Source organism: Bicyclus anynana, chromosome 19 (genome assembly GCF_947172395.1).
Source record: "Bicyclus anynana chromosome 19, ilBicAnyn1.1, whole genome shotgun sequence".
Classification (NCBI taxonomy): Eukaryota; Metazoa; Arthropoda; class Insecta; order Lepidoptera; family Nymphalidae; genus Bicyclus; species Bicyclus anynana.
This window is the reverse complement of record NC_069101.1, coordinates 6,665,451-6,685,289: the sequence shown is the minus strand read 5'-3', so window position 1 is coordinate 6,685,289 and position 19,839 is coordinate 6,665,451. Positions and strand designations below refer to the sequence as shown.

General features: G+C 35.5%; 1 protein-coding gene across 1 annotated transcript in view; it reads right to left on the bottom strand.

Moving 5' to 3' along the window:
- LOC112049095 (uncharacterized) overlaps positions 1–10,615 on the bottom strand; it is a 90,314-nt gene extending 79,699 nt beyond the window's left edge. Inside the window, exon 1 of the mRNA XM_052887352.1 lies at positions 10,188–10,615. Coding sequence (XP_052743312.1) covers positions 10,188–10,334 — 147 coding nt within the window. The 5' untranslated portion in view covers positions 10,335–10,615. The remainder of the gene's footprint in view (positions 1–10,187) is intronic.
- Between the last annotated feature and the right edge of the window lie 9,224 nt (positions 10,616–19,839).

Genomic DNA, 19,839 nt, shown 5'->3' with positions numbered 1-19,839 from the left:
GCTATTAATACAATCAAATCGTTCTGAGAGGACATTCGTGCTCAACAGTGAGCCGAACATGGGTCAATGATGATGATGATGAATGCATGCATGTATAATACTGATTTTCGGTGTCTATGTTTTCTGCCACCTATAATCTAAGCACCTTCAAGGCAAGACGAATAGGCACTTTCTAGGCAAGCGCGTTCCATCCTAGACCTTATCATTGCTTTCCATCAGGCGTGATGTCATTCGCATGCCTATTAACCATAAAAAATATATGTGCGCCGGAGAGTTCATCAATATAGACCAGGCGCTGTGAGGTATTGAGTGTACATAATTCGAGGACCGCATTCTGTTTTGAACTATTTTTTTTTACATTTATTAACAGTTGAACTCTGAAAGAAAGCAGATTACGATTCTACCTGTTGCCACGAGATTTGTTAATCAACTCTTTTGTTATACACTAAGTCACAGCGCCTAGTTTAAAATATACTTCAGTGTGCCTAGTGGGAGCTTTCAATGTTTTCATACTGTTACTATCGCGTTGACGTAAACGCGAATTTTTATGGAATTGAAACAGTTGTGCAGAAGTGCCACTAGATGGCGCTGTTTCAATTCCTTATATATAAAACAAATAACAGTATCAAACTGCCACTAGGCCCTCTGATGTAAACAAGAGTAGCATAAAACTATCATTGGATACTAAATAATCTCATCATAATGTTCAACTCAAGCAATATTATAATGTAGGGACCGTATAAAAGGAACGCATTAGCATACTTTTCACTTTGAATCATTGAAAGCTTCTCACAAAGTAAGGTACAAATCTCTGGTAAGTAGTAAATCACTAACATGAGTTTTTCAGCAACTGTTTCTATAATAAGATTATCCACTTTTTATAATAACACTTCACAAGATTTTTGTATAAATTCAAAAAACGCCGTTAATTTATTTAAACGGACGTTATGATTTACAAGCTACCAATACAAAGTCATAAACCAGTAGATATGACCTCTGCCTCTAATTTCGGAGGGTGTAGATTCGAATCCGGTCAGGGGCATGCACCTCCAACGTTTCAGTTATGTGCATTTTAAGAAATTAAATATCACGTGTCTCAAACGTTGAAGGAAAAACATCGTTAGGAAACCAGCATACCTGAGAATTTTCTTAATTCTTTGCGTGTGTGAAGTCTGCCCATCCACATTGGGCCAGCGTGGTTGCCTAATCCCATTCTGACTGGAGTGAGCCGAATAATGGGTTGATGATGATGATATAGGTATGTATGTATGTTGTGACGTAGGTGAGGCAGCAATAAGTGACTACTGAATACACATATGGAGGGATCCAATGGGAGTGTTTGCTCGCCACCCATTACGTCCGATGGGCTAATGGTGGCACTTCGATTGACATGGCGTACTTGAGATTCATTACGCACAAGATTAATGCAATATCGAGAACTGCGGTAATTAAATACAATCGTCAGCATTGTGGTTATCACGATGGTAATAATTGTTGATATTACTGAAAAGGAAAAGTATCAAAATACTTGGACCTTACTCACGAGATTACCACCATGTGGAATATTGAGTCAACTGTTATTGTTCCGGTATTCGTTTCAGTCAACGTCAAAAGTTAAATAAATATATAAATAAATGAGAGAAAAAAAAATTGTATGAGATGCTGACATTACAGCTTTGAGGTCAAAATAAAAAATTCTGAATTATTACTATTTAAACAAATCTTAAAGTGCTTGGGTTCAGGATCAAAATATTTATTTATTCATCGGTGCTCAAACTTTGTGTATATTGTATGGCATGGCAACATCGAACAAAATTATGAACATAGCGAACCATAGTGCCGATTTTTAATTAGGACTATAAGCGCGATGATTGTTGTACACTAGAGTTATCATACACATTTATATAGTACATATAAATATTTATAATTACTTATCTATTATATAAAGAATTACATGTTCATTACACAAATATTTTCCATTTGTGGAAATCGTACTCACGCCCGTTGATGCAGAAAGCAGGGCCATCGTCTCAGCGGCTTTTGGCAGAAAATATATAAAGACACAAGAAAACACAAAAAAAGTAAAATGCGCAAAGGCGGTCTTATCGCTAAAAACGATCTCACCCACACAATGTTCAATGAAATTTAGGTACATATAATATGTTTAGTTTTGTGTTGCGTTGTTTTTTATATATTTTACCGACAATAAATTAAAAGAAGCAAAATTCTAAATGGAGAGTAGAATAATTCTATTCATACACGGTGTTGAGAAAAATATAGTTTCACCTCTGTTATACAACGATCGGTCCTAGAGTCACGTAGGAGATGGTGATTTCAATTTCGTATAAAGCCTTTGAAAACTCGTCTTAGGAATTCTTTCAATATAGTGTTTATTTATTTTTCGAGGCAGACGAAAAGTAGCCATATTGATCGTACTAGTAAATATCATACATATTGATCACATTCGCATTTACTTTGTAAGTGGTTTCATAAATATATTATGAAAAAATTTTAATAAAAAAAATTCAACCGACTTCCAACTCAAAAAATAACTTTAACTAAAAAGCAAAAAATAACATCCTACCTATGTGCTACCTTCTGATCAGTTTGAAGGCGGTGCCAAGCCAGTGATGTTTTAATTAAATACGTTTAAACTACAAAATTTCTGTGGTTATTCCAGAAACAGCTTTAATTAAAACACGACACTGGCTTGGCACCGCCTTCAAACTGATCAGAAGGTAGCACATAGGTAGGATGTTATTTTTTGCTTTTTAGTTAAAGTTATTTTTTGAGTTGGAAGTCGGTTGAATTTTTTTTATTAAAATTTTTATTTTTTTATTTTTAGTGTTAGCTGCGTGTGTACAGTCACAACCTATCTAAGTGGAAAGTTCTTATCAATAAAAAATTATCAAGTCCAAACACAAGGTAGCTACTGTGAGCCGTCGAGGAGTTCTCTTCACTGTGCTTCGTCTTCACCACCAGACCCTTAATACAGTCGCAATCCATCTAGATGGAAAGTTCTCATCAATACAAATTTTTCAAGTCCAAACACAAGGTAGCTACTGTGAACCGTCGAAGAGTTCTCTTCACTGTCCCTAGTCTTCATCATCAGACCCTTAATACAATCACAATCCATCTAGGTGGAAAGTTCTCAATAATACAAATTTATCAAGTCCAAACACAAGGTAGCTACTGTGAACCGTCGAGGAGTTCTCTTCACTGTCCCTCGACTTCATCACCAGACCCTTAATACAGTCACAATCCTTCTAGGTGGAAAGTTCTCATCAATACAAATTTATCAAGTCCAAACACAAGGTAGCTACTGTGAACCGTCGAGGAGTTCTCTTCACTGTCCCTCGCCTTCATCATCAGACCCTTAATATAGTCACAATCCATCTAGGTGGTAAGTTCTCATCAATACAAATTTATCAAGTCCAAACACAAGGTAGCTACTGTGAACCGTCGAAGAGTTCTCTTCACTGTCCCTCGTCTTCATCACCAGACCCTTAATACCGTCACAACCCATATAGGTGGAAAGTACTCATCAATACAAATTAATCAAGCCCAAACAAAAGGTGACTGCTGTAAATCCTTGACGAGTTCCATCGTCTGTGTTTCGGCTCCATCATCAGACCAACTCGAAACCTTCATAAAGTTGTAGTGGTTTAAAATACCTTATAGAAACACTAACAAACGTACTAGCCGTCTCTACAACTTTCGAAAGTTCCCCTCAATTTCTCCAGGATGCCATCATAAGATCCTGACATGAAAAAAATGGGACTACCCTGGAAGTAAACCCTACAAAACAAAAAAAGAATTTTCAAAATCGGTCTATCATTGACGGAATTATCGCTGGACATACATAAAAAAAAAAAAAAAAAAAAACATACATACAGCCGAACGTAGAACCTCCTCCTTTTTGGAAGTCGGTTAAAAAGAACTCTGTGTTTAGAAGCACTTATACTTTAGTAGCTAGAATAAATATTTAAAATGAATCCCATTGACGCTAAAAATAAGAAAATGTATTGATTATAGACTGCTAAAAACAACAGGAAAAAAATAAACGGCCAAGTGCATGTCAGGCCACGCGCAGTGTAGGGTTCCGTAGATTAAGTTAGCACTTTAATCCGTTCTGTAAATACACAAAAATACCGGTAATTTCCAATTATGTTTTTTAAGTTCTCGACTTTAAATACATATCGAAACTATAAGGGTTCCTTGTAGACTACGGAACCCTAAAAACTAATTAATAGATACTATAGAGACGGAGATGTTGCGTCATTACTGGCGCAATAATTTATTTGATTTTAAGAAAACCCAAGCGCGTTATTCTTTCACAAGGGTCATTTCCTACCAGAATACCTATGGGAAATAATAAACCAAAGTGAATAAGAGAAGAGAATAAGCCAAGGCTATTTACTCGTAAAATGATGAAGTGATTACGCATTATAAATGTACGACTACCGAGATATCTCACTGAAAAATTCACAAAACTTTTTATAATTCAACGCGAAAAATATGCTAATAGTGCAGCTTTTATGCAGTGTTCATATACATTATAATATTACTTAGCTAAAACTCTATGAAAGAGGTGTAAAACGAAGAAATAAGAAAATGAGAGAAAAGTTTTCTACTTTACCCTATTTCATGACGTTACTTTTTATGATATCTGGTAAATTGTTAATGTATTTTACATTTCTCGCTCTTATGAAAACAAAAACATACTAGAAATAGTAGTATAAGATGAATATGACGTCAGGTGGCGCGACTTGTTTCCGTAAAGAGTGGGGAGTCAGAGAGGGGTTACGATTGGTTGGCGGCTTGCTATATAAGGCGCTCGTCGTACGGTCCGCTTCAGTATGCTCGTAGAGTTCGAGTCGCCATATTTCCTGTTGTGTAATTCTTTATGGGTTGCTTGGGATAGGCGGGGAGAGTGACTCGAGTGGAAAAGGGGAGTGTTAGTTAACTGTCAAAGGTGCCTTTAACCCTACACACAACGTTCACAAGTGCTTGAAACCACTCAAGATCTTCTCTGCCAGGGTCTTATTTGGGTTACAGTTTGATTTGTTAATTAAGATGTCCTGACAAATATTGTGAATCATAACTTTTGTTCGATACTGGTTTTCATATTTTTGTAATCCACTCCTGAGTCTGCTAAAACTGCTATAAAACAAAATCCTCTAACTAAATTATTACAATAATCAATAAGTACCAATAAAAAATACTCCATCTTATGTCTTTAGTTTTTGTGAATAGCTTTTAAAATATTTAAAAACATGGTATTCCATTTTTCTTGAATAATATTGAAAATGACTTATTCGACGCTTCGTGTTGTACTGACTCGAGAATGTATTCATTTTTGAATTTTGTATTTGGAGCGGCAACGACACCGTCATGTTCCCTACGCTCTATCTGCCTATTATTGATTAATCTGTGAAAATAACCAAAATTAAATCGCTTCAACGCCTTAATAAGCTGTTTTAATCTCTTTTATTCACAATCCTGTGAGAAAATTACAGGAAAATACAACTGAGAGAATAAGAGCACTCTCCCAACAAAGGATTTCGAATACTTTTAATTACTAATTAGAATCTCAGCACTTTTTAGGAGACGTAATCAAATTTCTAGTATCCATTATTATGCAAATCTTCATTAACTAACGACGGGGTTTTAAGAGCCTACTGAAATACTGTGATTTTAACTTCGCCTTATTTTAATTATACGTTAGACAATTGCCTGCTGTATTATTACGGACTTTAATTTTAAGTTTGCGACTTTACACATTACAATCAGCAACTTTTTTTTATAAAAGGCTAGTTGACACTTTTTTCAAATAGTCCATTTTCGTTTTACTAGATTAAAATATTTATCGATATTTCATATTTTTTGAGACGTGATTTTATGAAAAATTTAGTTTTTACATACGTTTTTGACAATAAGAGCGAAAACACCTGTCGGCCATGATGGTCTATATTTTATAACTGGTTCATGACGTCATAACAAATCCCTTGCAAACGGAGCGTTTGACAAAAATATTAGTTAACAATAAGTTTGACGTTTAGTACTCGTTCAAATAACATTATGACGTCACAAAATGGACGACAGCGTTTTTGACGTTACGAAAATTTGAAAAATATTTTATAAGAAATCCGTAACTTTAATACTTCGGACCCTTATTCCATGTATTCGTACTATACGAGATTAACTTTGTATAAATGAAATTTTATATGAGTCAACTACCTTAGATAGTGTTTCTACAAAAAAAAATATTATAAAAAATCTTACCTACTGAACAAAGAAGTTATGGCTCAGACTTTTACACATACAATAATGTTTTTTTTTTTCAGACGACTTTTTAATAAATATAATAAAATCTAACTTTCTAAAACTAACTAATGTTTACAAAGGCTTGCATGAAAATAATTATTTTTAAGATAATTGGTTTGGACAAGTAAGTTACTCTTAAATTCAAGTAAGTTATTCTTAAATTCTGTTCTATTGACGGACTGTATTAATGACATAGGTAAATGAGTTATAAATATTTTGGAAGGAATATTTCTCATTCCAAAATTTAATTGAAAGTCGTCTTGCTTCAAACGCAAATCAAGCAGAAAAAGCCTTCAAACGGTTTCGGTACTCGGAAAGGAAAATGGGGTGACATTTAATATATTTTCTTTGGGATACCTACTTTATATAAGGATTTTTTAGTATGTAATATAACATTTAAAGTAAGATTTGAATTATTGGAAACAAACTAAAAAGATTATTTGATTAAGTTCGTCTTGTTAGTACATAATTAAGTTAAAAAATATACTTAAGTTTACAATATTAGCTTAGTCAGGTCCATTTTATTGGCACATCACTTTTCTAGTATTAACATTTAATAGTTGTAAGATACGTATTAGTTTTAAGTTATTATATAGGTGTTGTGCTAACAAATAAATAAATTATTTCCATCAGGTGAGATTTTAGTCAAGGGCTAAGTTGCAAAGAGTAAAAAATATATACTAAAATTTGATACTACTCTGCACTATCTATAAAAGGATATTATGACATAAAGATCGTGCGTTGCCTAATATATCATTATTTTTATATTAAATCATCCAAGATATATCACACGTGCGGCACCCAACGCGTTAAGCTGATATATTCCGGAAGATCTTGAATAAATATCTATCGACAGACAACCTAATGCATTTCGAATTTCCCAGTGATATAGCTTAGGTGCAGAAGCTCATATATCTCAGACACATTAGTCAGATTGAAATCTCTTTGGTGGACTTAGAATTGCAAAACAGTGCAACCACTCGGATGCTGTTTGATTCAAAGAAAATTCTTTTTTTTTCGATTCGTCGCAGCAAATTCAATTTATTCCCGAGACTTTCAATATTTTAACATCCACGCTAGGACATATTTTATTTTCGATGAAAAGCTAATTTCTTCGTCTAAATTATATTTTCGTTGCTAGAGATGCTTTTTTTTCTTGAAAAAAGCTCTTGATTTAAAATTGATTCTTCATATTTGTTGGCTTTTGCCCTTTGTAATGTCAAGGGTTTATTATAAAAACGCCAATTACACTGTGTTATTGGGTTGACATAGCCCAACCCAACCCAATATCACATTGATTTTGGTCATTACTTTTAATTGATACTTAATTATTCATAGGAATAGTTAAAGTATCAATTGAAAGTAATATAAAATTTAAATATCGAATTTAATGTATAGAAATCTACATAATTAGACTCTGTCTTACTATATGTATTGCATCTATATTAATTTCTGTATTTCTTGGATCGCACGTGAATGATTAGACCGATTTCGCTAATTCTTTAATGTTGTGTTTGGCATTGTTAGGAATAGGTCAAATTGTGCTGAAAATGGAAAATTTGAGAGTACTTAACGACTGTTTTAAGGATATTTGTTACTTATTCAACTGCTGAACGGATCTAGATAAAATTCAACTCAGAGATATGATAATAGTCTGGTATTTAGGTCTACCTAAGTTCCGATATACCTACAGGAAAGGGGGTCTACGAGGGAGAAAGCTACTATTGTTTATAGTATACGAGAATATGTAAGATATATTTTAACCATACATAATAACTATATAATGCAATGACGGTTGTTTTATTGTTGTTACATATTGTCTGATTTCTCTACTTGGTACGTCTGACACAGACTAGCTACATTACCAGACAAAGCGCGGCACTACTTCACAATTAAAGTGTACATCTCTGCGAAACACTTATTACTCTTTGCAGCTCGTTCATTTGTTTGCCCCGAAGCGGTTAATCAAACTCGAAGGAGCACGCGATGTCAGCGAAAACTAATTTGATCTAAAGTTCGCGGTTCCGAGGCATCTAATTTTCCCCGACTAGTTATGATCTTTAATACAATGTACATTGTATTATCATTCTCATTTCGTTGCTCAACTTCTTAACAAGCTGCGGAATGTTTTCGTAACACGTACGAAAATTTTGGAATTATTAACTACTTACTCCTTTTGCATACTTCGAAGCACCGACTCGTAGCTAGCAGATTCCGTAATTTGCAAATTTTAATGAGTTTCTGATTTTCAATTATAATTTGGGATTTTGAGTGTATGAAAATATATAGAACATGTAAAAATTGTGTTGATTTGAACAGTGACCTCGAAAAGTCTTTACAGTTATCCCTTGACTACAATTTACCTGATGGTAAGTGGTGATGTAGTCTATAATGGAAGCGGGCTAACTTGTTGGGAGGAAGATGAAAATTCACATCCCTTTCGGTTTCTACACGACATCGTACTGGAACGCTAAATCGCTTGGAGGTACGTCTTTAGGTAGGGTGGTAACTAGCCACGGCCGAAGTCTCCCACTAGCTAGACCTGGACCAATTAAGAAAACCACAATTGGCCAGCCAGGGATCGAAGCCAGGACCTCCGTTTTGTAAATCCACCGTGCATGCCACTGCGCCACGGAGACCGTCACAAACGTCTATGTTATTTATCTATTCAAATATTATTTTGCTTTTTAACTAACTAGAGGTTGTATTATTTTTTTTTATAATCCTTCAAAATATCGAAATGAATTATTTTTGTTTGTACAATATGAAACTTTAGCTTACATATCCCAATAGCTATACAAATCATGTTTAAGTGGAATGGTGGCTAGAATACTGGCGGTAGTAAAGGACCCGAATATAAGGCGATCTTCCTCATCAACTTAGATATATCGATAAATATATTGCCAATAGGTTGCCTAAAAAAGTCCAAGAAATGACATTAAATTTGATATACTTTTCATCCAGTAACCAGCTTGGTAAAGGTCATAAGTAAGAGGTCTTAGACCATGAATTACAGGCAGGAAATATGATTATAAGTTATAACTTAAATTCATGGTCTAAGACCCCTTATTACGACCTTTACCAAGCTTACATAATAATAATATGACATAATATTCTATTAAAAATAATTAGAATATTATGTCATAACTTATTTTATAAATATAGCAAGATATTCCAGTTTTATTTATTTGTCTAGACTAAAACAAATAATTTATTATTCGCTACGAGTACATATTTACCTGTGCGTATAACCCAAGGCTCTATATAATAGCCGGTGCGGTATAGATTGAGTAAAGTCAATTCCGTAAGTACGGTTAGTTAACCGCCGTGACCGAATTTCAGTAGAAACTTTGATTATAAGGCTTAAATGCGCTCTACCTTGAAATATGGGGGATCTTAGGCTGATAGGCGTAGCTCAGTCGTAAATTTAAGGCTGTAATAAATTACTTCATACATAATGCCTCTTATGGTGGAATATAATTATTAATTTATAACGGCGACAAGTTTTATTCATTGTTCAAAATTCAAAATACAATACTCCTCTTTGATTAAAAAAAAATAACTATTTTACAGGAGGCTATTTTTTAACGACCAACTCAACTTATGTTTTTTAAGCAAATAAAAAAAACACATTATTTTTGACACGAAAATTATTTGAAAGTTTAAAAAATTGTCTCATAATTGTCTTTTAAAATAGTATTTTTTTAGATATCACATTACTTACAGAAGCGAAAAATTGTAAAGAATTTATGGTACAAATATACAGTACGGTAATGTTTATCGTAACAGGTCATTCAGGCATAGCTGTAAGTTTTCCAAAGTACATTTACCCCGTGGGTACGTTTTGAAGCATCGCTTACCTTTTTCGACTTTCCATTTTTCCTCAGAAGTTTGGCACAACAAAGCCCCCTGGTGTCCGGCAGGGGAGCGGGGGGCCTGCGCGGCCAGCAGAGACGTTTAGGAGTCTCCACCGCCTCACACCGGGCCTCCTCCTTATTTTCACACATGCTACCCCCCTATTCTACCCTACACTCACAACCGAGATATCTATGCTTTATGAGAACCTCTGGCATTGTTTTCTCCTATAAAACTACACGATAACACTTATCTTACTCTAATTTATCGCGGTGAATAGCCGCCTTGCAAAAATCTCCTTTACTTTATGTGCTACGCTACGTCTACGAAGCCGTTTCCCTAAAGTTAGAAGAAGATAAGTTCGATCCGTTTGTACTATTATTTATAAAAGCTAAAGTGCGGACTATCTAACCACTAATGCCCGCTGTCGAAACGTCCGATTTAACATCTGAAACAAAACAAAACTTATATAAATAAATTTCCTTATAATAAATATATGAAATTTCAAGAAATTCAATATCACATGTCATCAAAAACATCGTGAGGAAACCTGTATACCAGAGCCAGCGTGTTGGACTATTGTCCTAACTCCTCTCATTCTGAGACGAATATCTCATTATGAGCTCAGCAGTGAGACGAATATGGGTTGATAATGTTGATGGACTCACAACATTACAAAAAAATTATTATTTTCAAACCTCGTCTCTATATAGACGAAGGCATCATAAGGCAAGAGCGAGCGACTTCGCGAACCGCATACAAAATAGGTAGTTTACGAAGTAATATTTAACAGTGTATTTAATCATTAATCAAAAGCTGATTTGATTGACGTCTAATGAATATTTAATGGCGGCTGGGGAGTGTCCGCGTTGGCAGATGCCCTCTACATAATTATCGTCTCATTAATTCTTCCGAACTTTTCACTCCGCCTTGACAATATTCATTAGATGGATGACAGACACAATAATGATGGCTTTAATGTAATTCATCCACTTATTTAATCAACAAGTTAACACTTGTATGCGCTTTTACATACGACTAGTCTAAGATGGGTGAATCGTTTTTCAGAATATTTGTATCGGAACGGTAATTCTTTTGGCTATGTCTTTTCTGTTAGACCAGACCTGACCCAATCTAGAAAATATGTAACCCTAATAGATCTGAGCTGGAAAAAAAATAACATGGATGTTTCATAACACGAGTAGGTGCTGTGAAACACCTGTCTTCTAATTTTGTTTTTTGTTTTAATTTTTATTTAAGCAAGGAAATGTTTTTTTTATTTTTATTTTTTTATTCTTTACAAGTTAGCCCTTGACTACAATCTCATCTGATGGTAAGTGATTGCATCATCACTTACCATCTAAGATGGAAGCGGGCTAACTTGTTAGGAGGAGGATGAAAATCCACACTGCTTCCGGTTTCTACACGGCATCGTACCGGAACGCTAAATCGCTTGGGTACCGCCAAGCGATTTGCCGGTAGGGTGGTAACTAGCCACAGCCGAAGCCTCCCACCAGCCAGACCTGGACCAATTAAGAAAACCTCAATCGGCCCAGCCGGGGATCGAAGCTAGGACCTCCGTCTTGTAAATCTACCGCGTATACCATTGCGCCACAGAGGCCGTCAAAAAGGTTGTCTTAAGGTTTGACCACCATGGGACTTACATACACGCTCAGACAATGTTTTACGTAATTTTGTTATATGTTAACTGTATTTCTTGGTGGATGAGCTGGGCACCCACCAGTAATACAGGATTATATCTAGTAAACAATTCAACTTGCAACTTGTATGTTCCTAATGCTTTAGTTGAATATGCTATTTCGGGGCATGCACCTCGAACTTTTCAGTTGTGTGCATTTTAAGAAATTAAATAATGTTATAAAACATCGTAAGGAAACCTGCACACCAGAGAATTTTCTTAATTCTCTGCGTGTGTGAAGTCTGCCAATCCGCATTTGGCCAGCGTGGTGGACTATTGGCTCATTCTGAGAAGAGACTCGAGCTCAGCAGTGAGCCGAATATGGGTTAATAATGATGATGATGTACAAAATATCCACCCTTTTCGAAATTGCATTAATAAAAAAAAAAATATTTTTTTCATATCACCGTAGATCTTTTGAACATCACAAATTATACCTTCGTATAAAAACGAATCAACTGTCAAGTTTGCCAACAGCAATCAGCATCACGGGCCGCGAGCGCAGAGCAGGTGCCCCCACCGCGACGTTGGACTCGTTCCAGCGGATAATATCCCATTCTGTTTGTCTTGCGAGCCAATAAAATGACTTTTATGCAAATCATACGAATTCCATACATTTTTGATGAGCTCTCAGACACATTCGCAGCGTTTAATTAATACATTTTTCCATCAAAACTTTGTAATTCGGAAATACTTCGCGTTTCGCGAATGTTTGCGTGAGTCGCTTGTTTTAGATTGACTCTAACTTTGAAATTAACAGTAGGCTAAGTAATTACAATATAGATATAGTTACCTACTTATATTGGCGTCAATAAGTTAAATATAACATTTAAGAAATTAAGCCCTCATTCGCACGAGAATTTTGTTTACGGACGATAAAAAAGCCTTCAAATGCAACAAATGCATTCCCAAATATAAGTTCACACGACATCGTTTTTAAAACACAATGCTTTTTTTCGAGCAGAGTTGCATTTTCAATTTTGGGCGTTGGAAATAGATCTCCATTAATATGTTGCATTTTCAATTTTGGGCGTTCATTAATATGTTAACTTCATACTTATATTCCAACGCTTTTTTAACGTTCGTTTAAAAAAGTTCTCGTGCGACGGTTAAAATATCACGTGTCTCAAACGGTGACGGAAAAACATCGTGAAGAAACTAGCAAGTTTCTTAATTCTCATATGATAAAAAGTCTGCTAATCCACATTGGACCAGCGTGGTGGATTACCTACAACCTAACCCATCTACTTCTGAGAGGAGACTCGTACTCAACAGTGAGCCAAATATGGGTTGATAATGATGATGAATAACTATGGTTATGAAACCGGAAATCCGACATATCTAGAGTTAGTAGTAGGAAGAAGTGAGTCACGAGATCTGGGATACAAGTTGTGGGCAAATAAAAAGTAATAGCGAAGCCTCAGTAGCTCAATAGTTAAATGGACTATTGCTGTACTTCATCTTAGCACACATTTTTTGCTTAGTTGGGAGGAAAAGATAATATTGGTTATGTTTATTTTAAAATATAAATAATACAAGAATGTTTAATGATTGCTATAATTTTCAATTTAAAAAGTGCTTATTTTAACTATATTTTGTACATAACGTTTTTAAACATCCTAAAGAGTAGTTTTGATTGTCCAAAAAGTAAGGTAAAGGTTAAAATGTTAAAATGTTTAAATTTCGAAGTGCCCTTTGTTCGTAACAAATCTTTTAATATACGTAAAAGTAAGTAGAACTTATAGGTAAACACAACTAACGAGAGTAGGTCAAAATTCTTTGAAAGCAAAATATGTATATACATAATATATTATTATTATACGCTTGTATAGGTGCATAAATGATATATAGATGAATGAACTCATTATTGCACAAAAATATAAAGTAACATGAACAAAAAAATACAAAAGAAAAGTATCAATAAAATATAAAATGCGCAAAGGCGATTTTAAGGTTGTCTGCGGGAAATAAATATACAAGAATAATAAAATATACATAACAGTAAAATATTTAAAAACAACGGAAAACAGATATTGCTTTAATACTAAAAATATATCCATATATTAACGATATATCCATGTATAATCGATGTATTCATTTATTATGTCGAACTTTCTCTAAAATTGATGATGACAAAGATGCATGGCAGCAATCGAATATGCTTTAATTTGTTCATGCGAACAGCACGTACTCTACGGACGCATGTATTCACTTGCAAAATGTTTATTAAACTTAAATTTAAAAGCTATGTTAATACTGTTAAAATATGCCTGTCATTAACGGCTCACATATTATAATCATCAAATCATCATAAAGTATATCTAAAAAATTTAGGTTTAGTAATACAAAATACAACTGTAAGCTAAATACAATATATACCCAGTGGCGTGCATGAGGTTGTCGATCACTACTAATAAAATTAAGCAAATTAGAAAAATCTGTATATAATAAGCATTAAAAAGAGAACTCTTAGGGTATGCAGTACTTTAATGGATGTATGAAGTGCACGCCACTGTATATACCTATCCAGATGTAATCATCATCACTAACAACCCATATTCGACTCACTGCACGAGGCACGAGTCTCCTCCAAGAATGAAAGGGGTTAGGCTTTACCACGCTAGCCCAATGCGGATTGGTTGACTTCTCATACGTAGAGAATTAAGAAAATTCTCAAGTACTCTGGTTTCCTCACGAAATTTTTCCTTCACCGTCTTAAATACATAATATTTAATTTCTTAAAATGCACACAACTGAAAAGTCGCATATGCATGCCCCGGAACGGAATCAAAACACCGAACCGAACGTGGTCGTGTCCACTGGGCTATCACGCCCAAATGTAATTTCGGTAGATATTTATCGACTACTTAAATTACTAGTTATACTAAATTAATAGTATAGCTCTTTGTGACAAAGAGATAGACAGTCCGGGGGTGTGCTACGATTGCTACGGTGCTACCATTAAACTTAATTCTGTCGACAAGCAATACTGTGCTTCGATCTGTGGTTTATCGACTACTTAAATTACTAGTTATACTAAATTAATAGTATAGCTCATCGTGACAAAGAGATAGACAGTCCAGATGTGCTACGAGTGCTACGGTGCTACGATTAAACTTAATTCTTTCGACATGTAGCAATACTGTGTGTGGCTCACGACGCTTCATACTTATCTTTGATCTATCGCGCGTCTACGCGGGTGAAACCGTAGGGCTTCCGCTAGTCATCATCATCATCATTAACAGCCGATGGACGTCCACTGCTGGACATAGGCCTCTTAGATAGACTTCCAAACAAAACGGTCCCGAGCCGCGGGAATTCAGCGGCTCCCTGCAACCCGCTTGATGTATTCGGTGCACCTAGTGACCAACACTGCGGGGTCGCCATTCCAACACCTTGGGACCCCAACGTCCATCGGCTCTTCGAACTATGTGGCCTGCCCATTGCCACTTTAGCTTCGCGACTCGCTGAGCTATATCACTGACTGGTTCTTCCGTTAGTACTCCGTATGAATTGGGTATACCGATAGCAATTTTGTATTGATCCGCTGACTGACCTTTTATACGTATCTAATATTTTATGGTTCACTGGTTATTTGGCTTTTCAATTGCCAATATTCATATCTAAAGCAAACGTTTATTTACAATTCAATGATTTCGCCTCCACAGTTTGTAGAGCTTTTATATTTATTAAAAAAAATCTGAAAAGTACTATAAAGTAAAAAGTATTTTGTTTGTGTAGTACTTTGAAGTAGGGCGGGCATGCGAAACGACTGAACCAACGAGAACGAAAAAAAACCCTTTAAATTTTTAGTTGAATTTATCTGGGTACTTTTAAATATTAAGAAGACCAAGAATTTTTATATGAAAGTTTTTGTTTAGTTTTAGTCAGATTTTAAGGCGTGGAAGAAAGTTTTTTTTTTATTCAAATACACATCTTCGTTATCAACCCATATTCGGCTCACTGCTGAGCTCGAGTCTCCTCTCAGAATGAGAGGGGTTAGGCCAATAGTCCACCACGCTGGCCCAATGCGGATTGGCAGATTTCACACACGCAGAGAAATAAGAAAATTCTCTGGTATGCAGATTTCCTCACGATGTTTTCCTTCACTGTTTGAGATACGTGATATTTAATTTCTTAAAATGCACACAACTGAAAAGTTGAAGGTGCATGCCCCGGACCGGATTCGAACCCACACCCTCCGGATGGGAGGCAGAGGTCATATCCACAGGGCTATCACGGCTCCATAGTCTCCATAGTCGCCTAACGGTATTTACGAGTATCTGTGATAAGAGCATGGGCTGAAAAACTTTCAGTTTATATAAAATCACGAAGGTCTGACTATGACAGGCTCACAATCTTATTATGAACGGAGTGCAAATCGATCTGACTGTAAAAGTTTACGTTATATTTTAGGAGTGGTGTAGGTGTTGTCCATATATTAATTTGATTGATGTACTGTTAGTCATTAAGATATGCAGACGATCTCGTTTTCATCGGCGTGTAAAAAATTTAAGAAAGCAGTTTCAAACCACTCTAACAAATGAGAAATTCACTTTCGAACTGGCATATTCTTACAGTGTTATTTGTATTAAAATAGACGTTCGCACTTTGCTTTTAAAATAGTTACCAAATTTCCATCAATCCATCTTAGATTACATCACCATCATTACTTACCATCAGTAACGTTGGGTTATTCTGTAACGATGGTTTGCCTCGCAAACTCGCAAGTGCGAATTTCGAATTCTCCTCTATCCGTCTCATTCTATAGTATCGTGTTAGACAGAGAGACATAGAGGTGAACTTGAAACTCGCACTTGCGAATTAGACAAAACATCGTTAAAGAATAAACCTGCAGGTGAGATTGATAGCCACGGAATAACTTTTAAAGAATAAAAAAATATATAATACGTATCATTCATTGTTTTCAAGTACCTAGTAGGTATAAATAAGCTTACTTGTGCCCTAAAGGCTCACTGGCACGTATATAAATCGGATAACGAAGTGGAATACTCCTATCCAGACATAACCGAACGAATAACTGTACAGATAAAATAACTTTCATAATCCACCCTCATTAATGAACACAAATATGCACTCGAGTACATTCCCGTCTGTCGGAGACGTAAGTTTGTTGAGATGGGAGGACTTTTTTCGCAGAAGCCGAGTCTAGCGTGGCGTAGCGTATAAACCGCTTTATATTGTAAAAATCAAGTGTATTTTAAACTAAAACGACATGCTGGGGCATGTACGGTATGGAAATGAAGCCGAGGGAAAATTAGCTTTCATTGTTTGTGGAAAATACCGTCAACTGACGTAAAACATAGAGGAAAAAGTCAACGTAGAAATGGAGTATGTGCAGAAACCTTGCGACAATAAAGATGGAGAGCCTGTGATAGCTAGACTTTCGTTTCGTAAAAGCTGAAAGTTTGTAAGCTCAGACTCCTATCCTACTATTGTGGTCGAAGATCGGTATTAGAAACGACCTTCATCCATCTGTTTAATGGATGAAAAGTGATTTATCAAACAAGCGGACGCCCGCGATTTCGTCCACGTTGAACTCAATGTAAACTTTCAACCCCAATTTCACCACATTAGGTGTTGAATTTTAAAAATTCTTGAATAACGTTATATTTCTTATTTTTTTTTGTTTATCATTTATGAACAAACTTTTAAAACTGTAACTCTAAAAACTTTCCATACAAACTTTCAACCCCTTTCTTAGCGGATTTTTTTTCTTTTTATTCTTTACAAGTTAGCCCTTGACTACAATCTCACCTGATGGTAAGTAATGATGCAGTCTAAGATGGAAGCGGGCTAACTTGTTAGGAGGAGGATGAAAATCCACACCCCTTTCGGTTTCTACACGGGATCGTACCGGAACGAATCGCTTGGCGGTACGTCTTTGCCGGTAGGGTGGTAATTAGCCACGGCCGAAGCCTCCCACCAGCCAGACCTGGACAAATTAAGAAAATCTCAATCTGCCCAGCCGGGGATCGAACCCAGGACCTCCGTTTTGTAAATCCACCGCGCATACCACTGCGCCACGGAGGCCGTCAGATGCCTACGTCATAACATCTACCTGCATGCCAAATTTCAGCCCGTTCCGCCCAGTCCTATACCACCTATATGGTGGTATAGTCCTACCTATACCACCATAGTCTGTCACCTTTGAGTTATAGACTCTTAATTAGACTAAGCGACCATTATTGGTTGCTTAATCCATTATCGGCAACAGTGGTTTAATCAATCTACGAGATGATTTAGTGCACAAGTGCGAACATGCTCAATCTTAAAGTCCTATTAGCCTTCAAGATTACTCTCACTGGCATACTGGCACCTGGCATAGGACCGACCACGGTTATAAGAAGCGTTAGCTATATTCCTTTATCTATGCTCAGTGGGACCGATGGCTGTAGGTACGTACTCTCTCAAAAATAATATAAACTTATTAACGAGTATAAGCTAGTTTGAAATAGATAAGTACTCATATTTATTAAAATTTTCTCGTTGTAAACATTTTCGTAGTAACTACAAGCGACATCTTTTTGGTTAACAGCTTTGCTTTCGTGTGATTTTCGTATTAACTTATATGATATTATGATAGAACTATAAGCAATTTTTGTTGTCGTTCAGTATTATTAGTCTGTAAGTCTTATTAATTAAATACCGGGCTAGTTTTGTAAAGTGTTTGTATATGGGACACACCTGTAACGTAAGTTTCATATAAATTATATCTTGCAATCTAATTTGTAGTTAAGTGTCTGAAAATAATACAACGGTATGTATAAATATTAAACCAAAAGATTAAGTTGATCTTAGATAATAAGGCCGCTTGGCTTGCAAACAACACAAATTTACTTAGAAAAGAACAGCTTAAAGTATAACTACTGGGTACATAATCTAATAATAAAAAACAGAGTGTAACGAAAGCAGTACGTAATTAATTTTATTCTACAGAATGGCTCGCGAGCACTTGAATGAAAAGTAAAGTTTTACTCCATTGTTGAGATATAGAAAACTTAGCAAGACAATAAATACGATAAGTTAACTTTTTATAAAAAGAAAATAATATTTTTATAACTAATATTTAATAAGGAAAATCATAGTTGTATTGTATTTTAAAATCTATTTTTATGGTTTTATAGGACCATTTTAATTAATTTTAAATGTATACGTAGTCTATGTGTGTATGTAGTGCTAATATGCTCTTGTTTTCAATACTTATTTGTTAAATATTTACCAGACAGTTAAAAGCTAAGAACAAATACAAACTTGTATACAAAACGTGTAAGCATACCTAAATCGCATTTTACCAACGAATTTGTTTTGAAAACTCAGTAAATTTTTTATCACTTATCTATAATCTAAATAAACAAATCAATTATAAATACAATCTACTATACAACTAACATTAATAAAAAGTTGCTACAAAACAAATATTAATCAACGGAAAGAAAACGTCGATAAACAAAGCAGAAACTTTTCTAATCAATCTATTCTTACCAACGAACAACAAGCAAAGGTATCTATCGCCTCAACTATCTTTATATCACTAAACAACTACACTACGAGATGTGAAAACTTTTTCGTAGCAACGCGCGTAGTTTGGGCGCTACGCCGCCGCCCTGCGAGCCGTTGCCGGTCTGACTGAAGTCGGCATTTCGCCCGCCTTATATAGCTACGAGCTTGCTACGCGGCAACCCCTTAGCGTGCATTTCCCGCCAAACGAGGCATGCATAAGGCTGCCTGTCCACCAGAACTGACCGAGGGAGCGTAGCTGAGAAACGAACTACTACGGAGCCGAGTTGCATACAGTAAAAGCTCCTTATTCACGCTTCCTTTTTTCACGTTTTCACTGTTCGCAGATTAAAAAATTATGTCCCAATTCCTAAATATTCCGTTATTCGCGAATCTGACTGGCGAAACTAACGTAAAATCTGCAAATTTAAACTTTC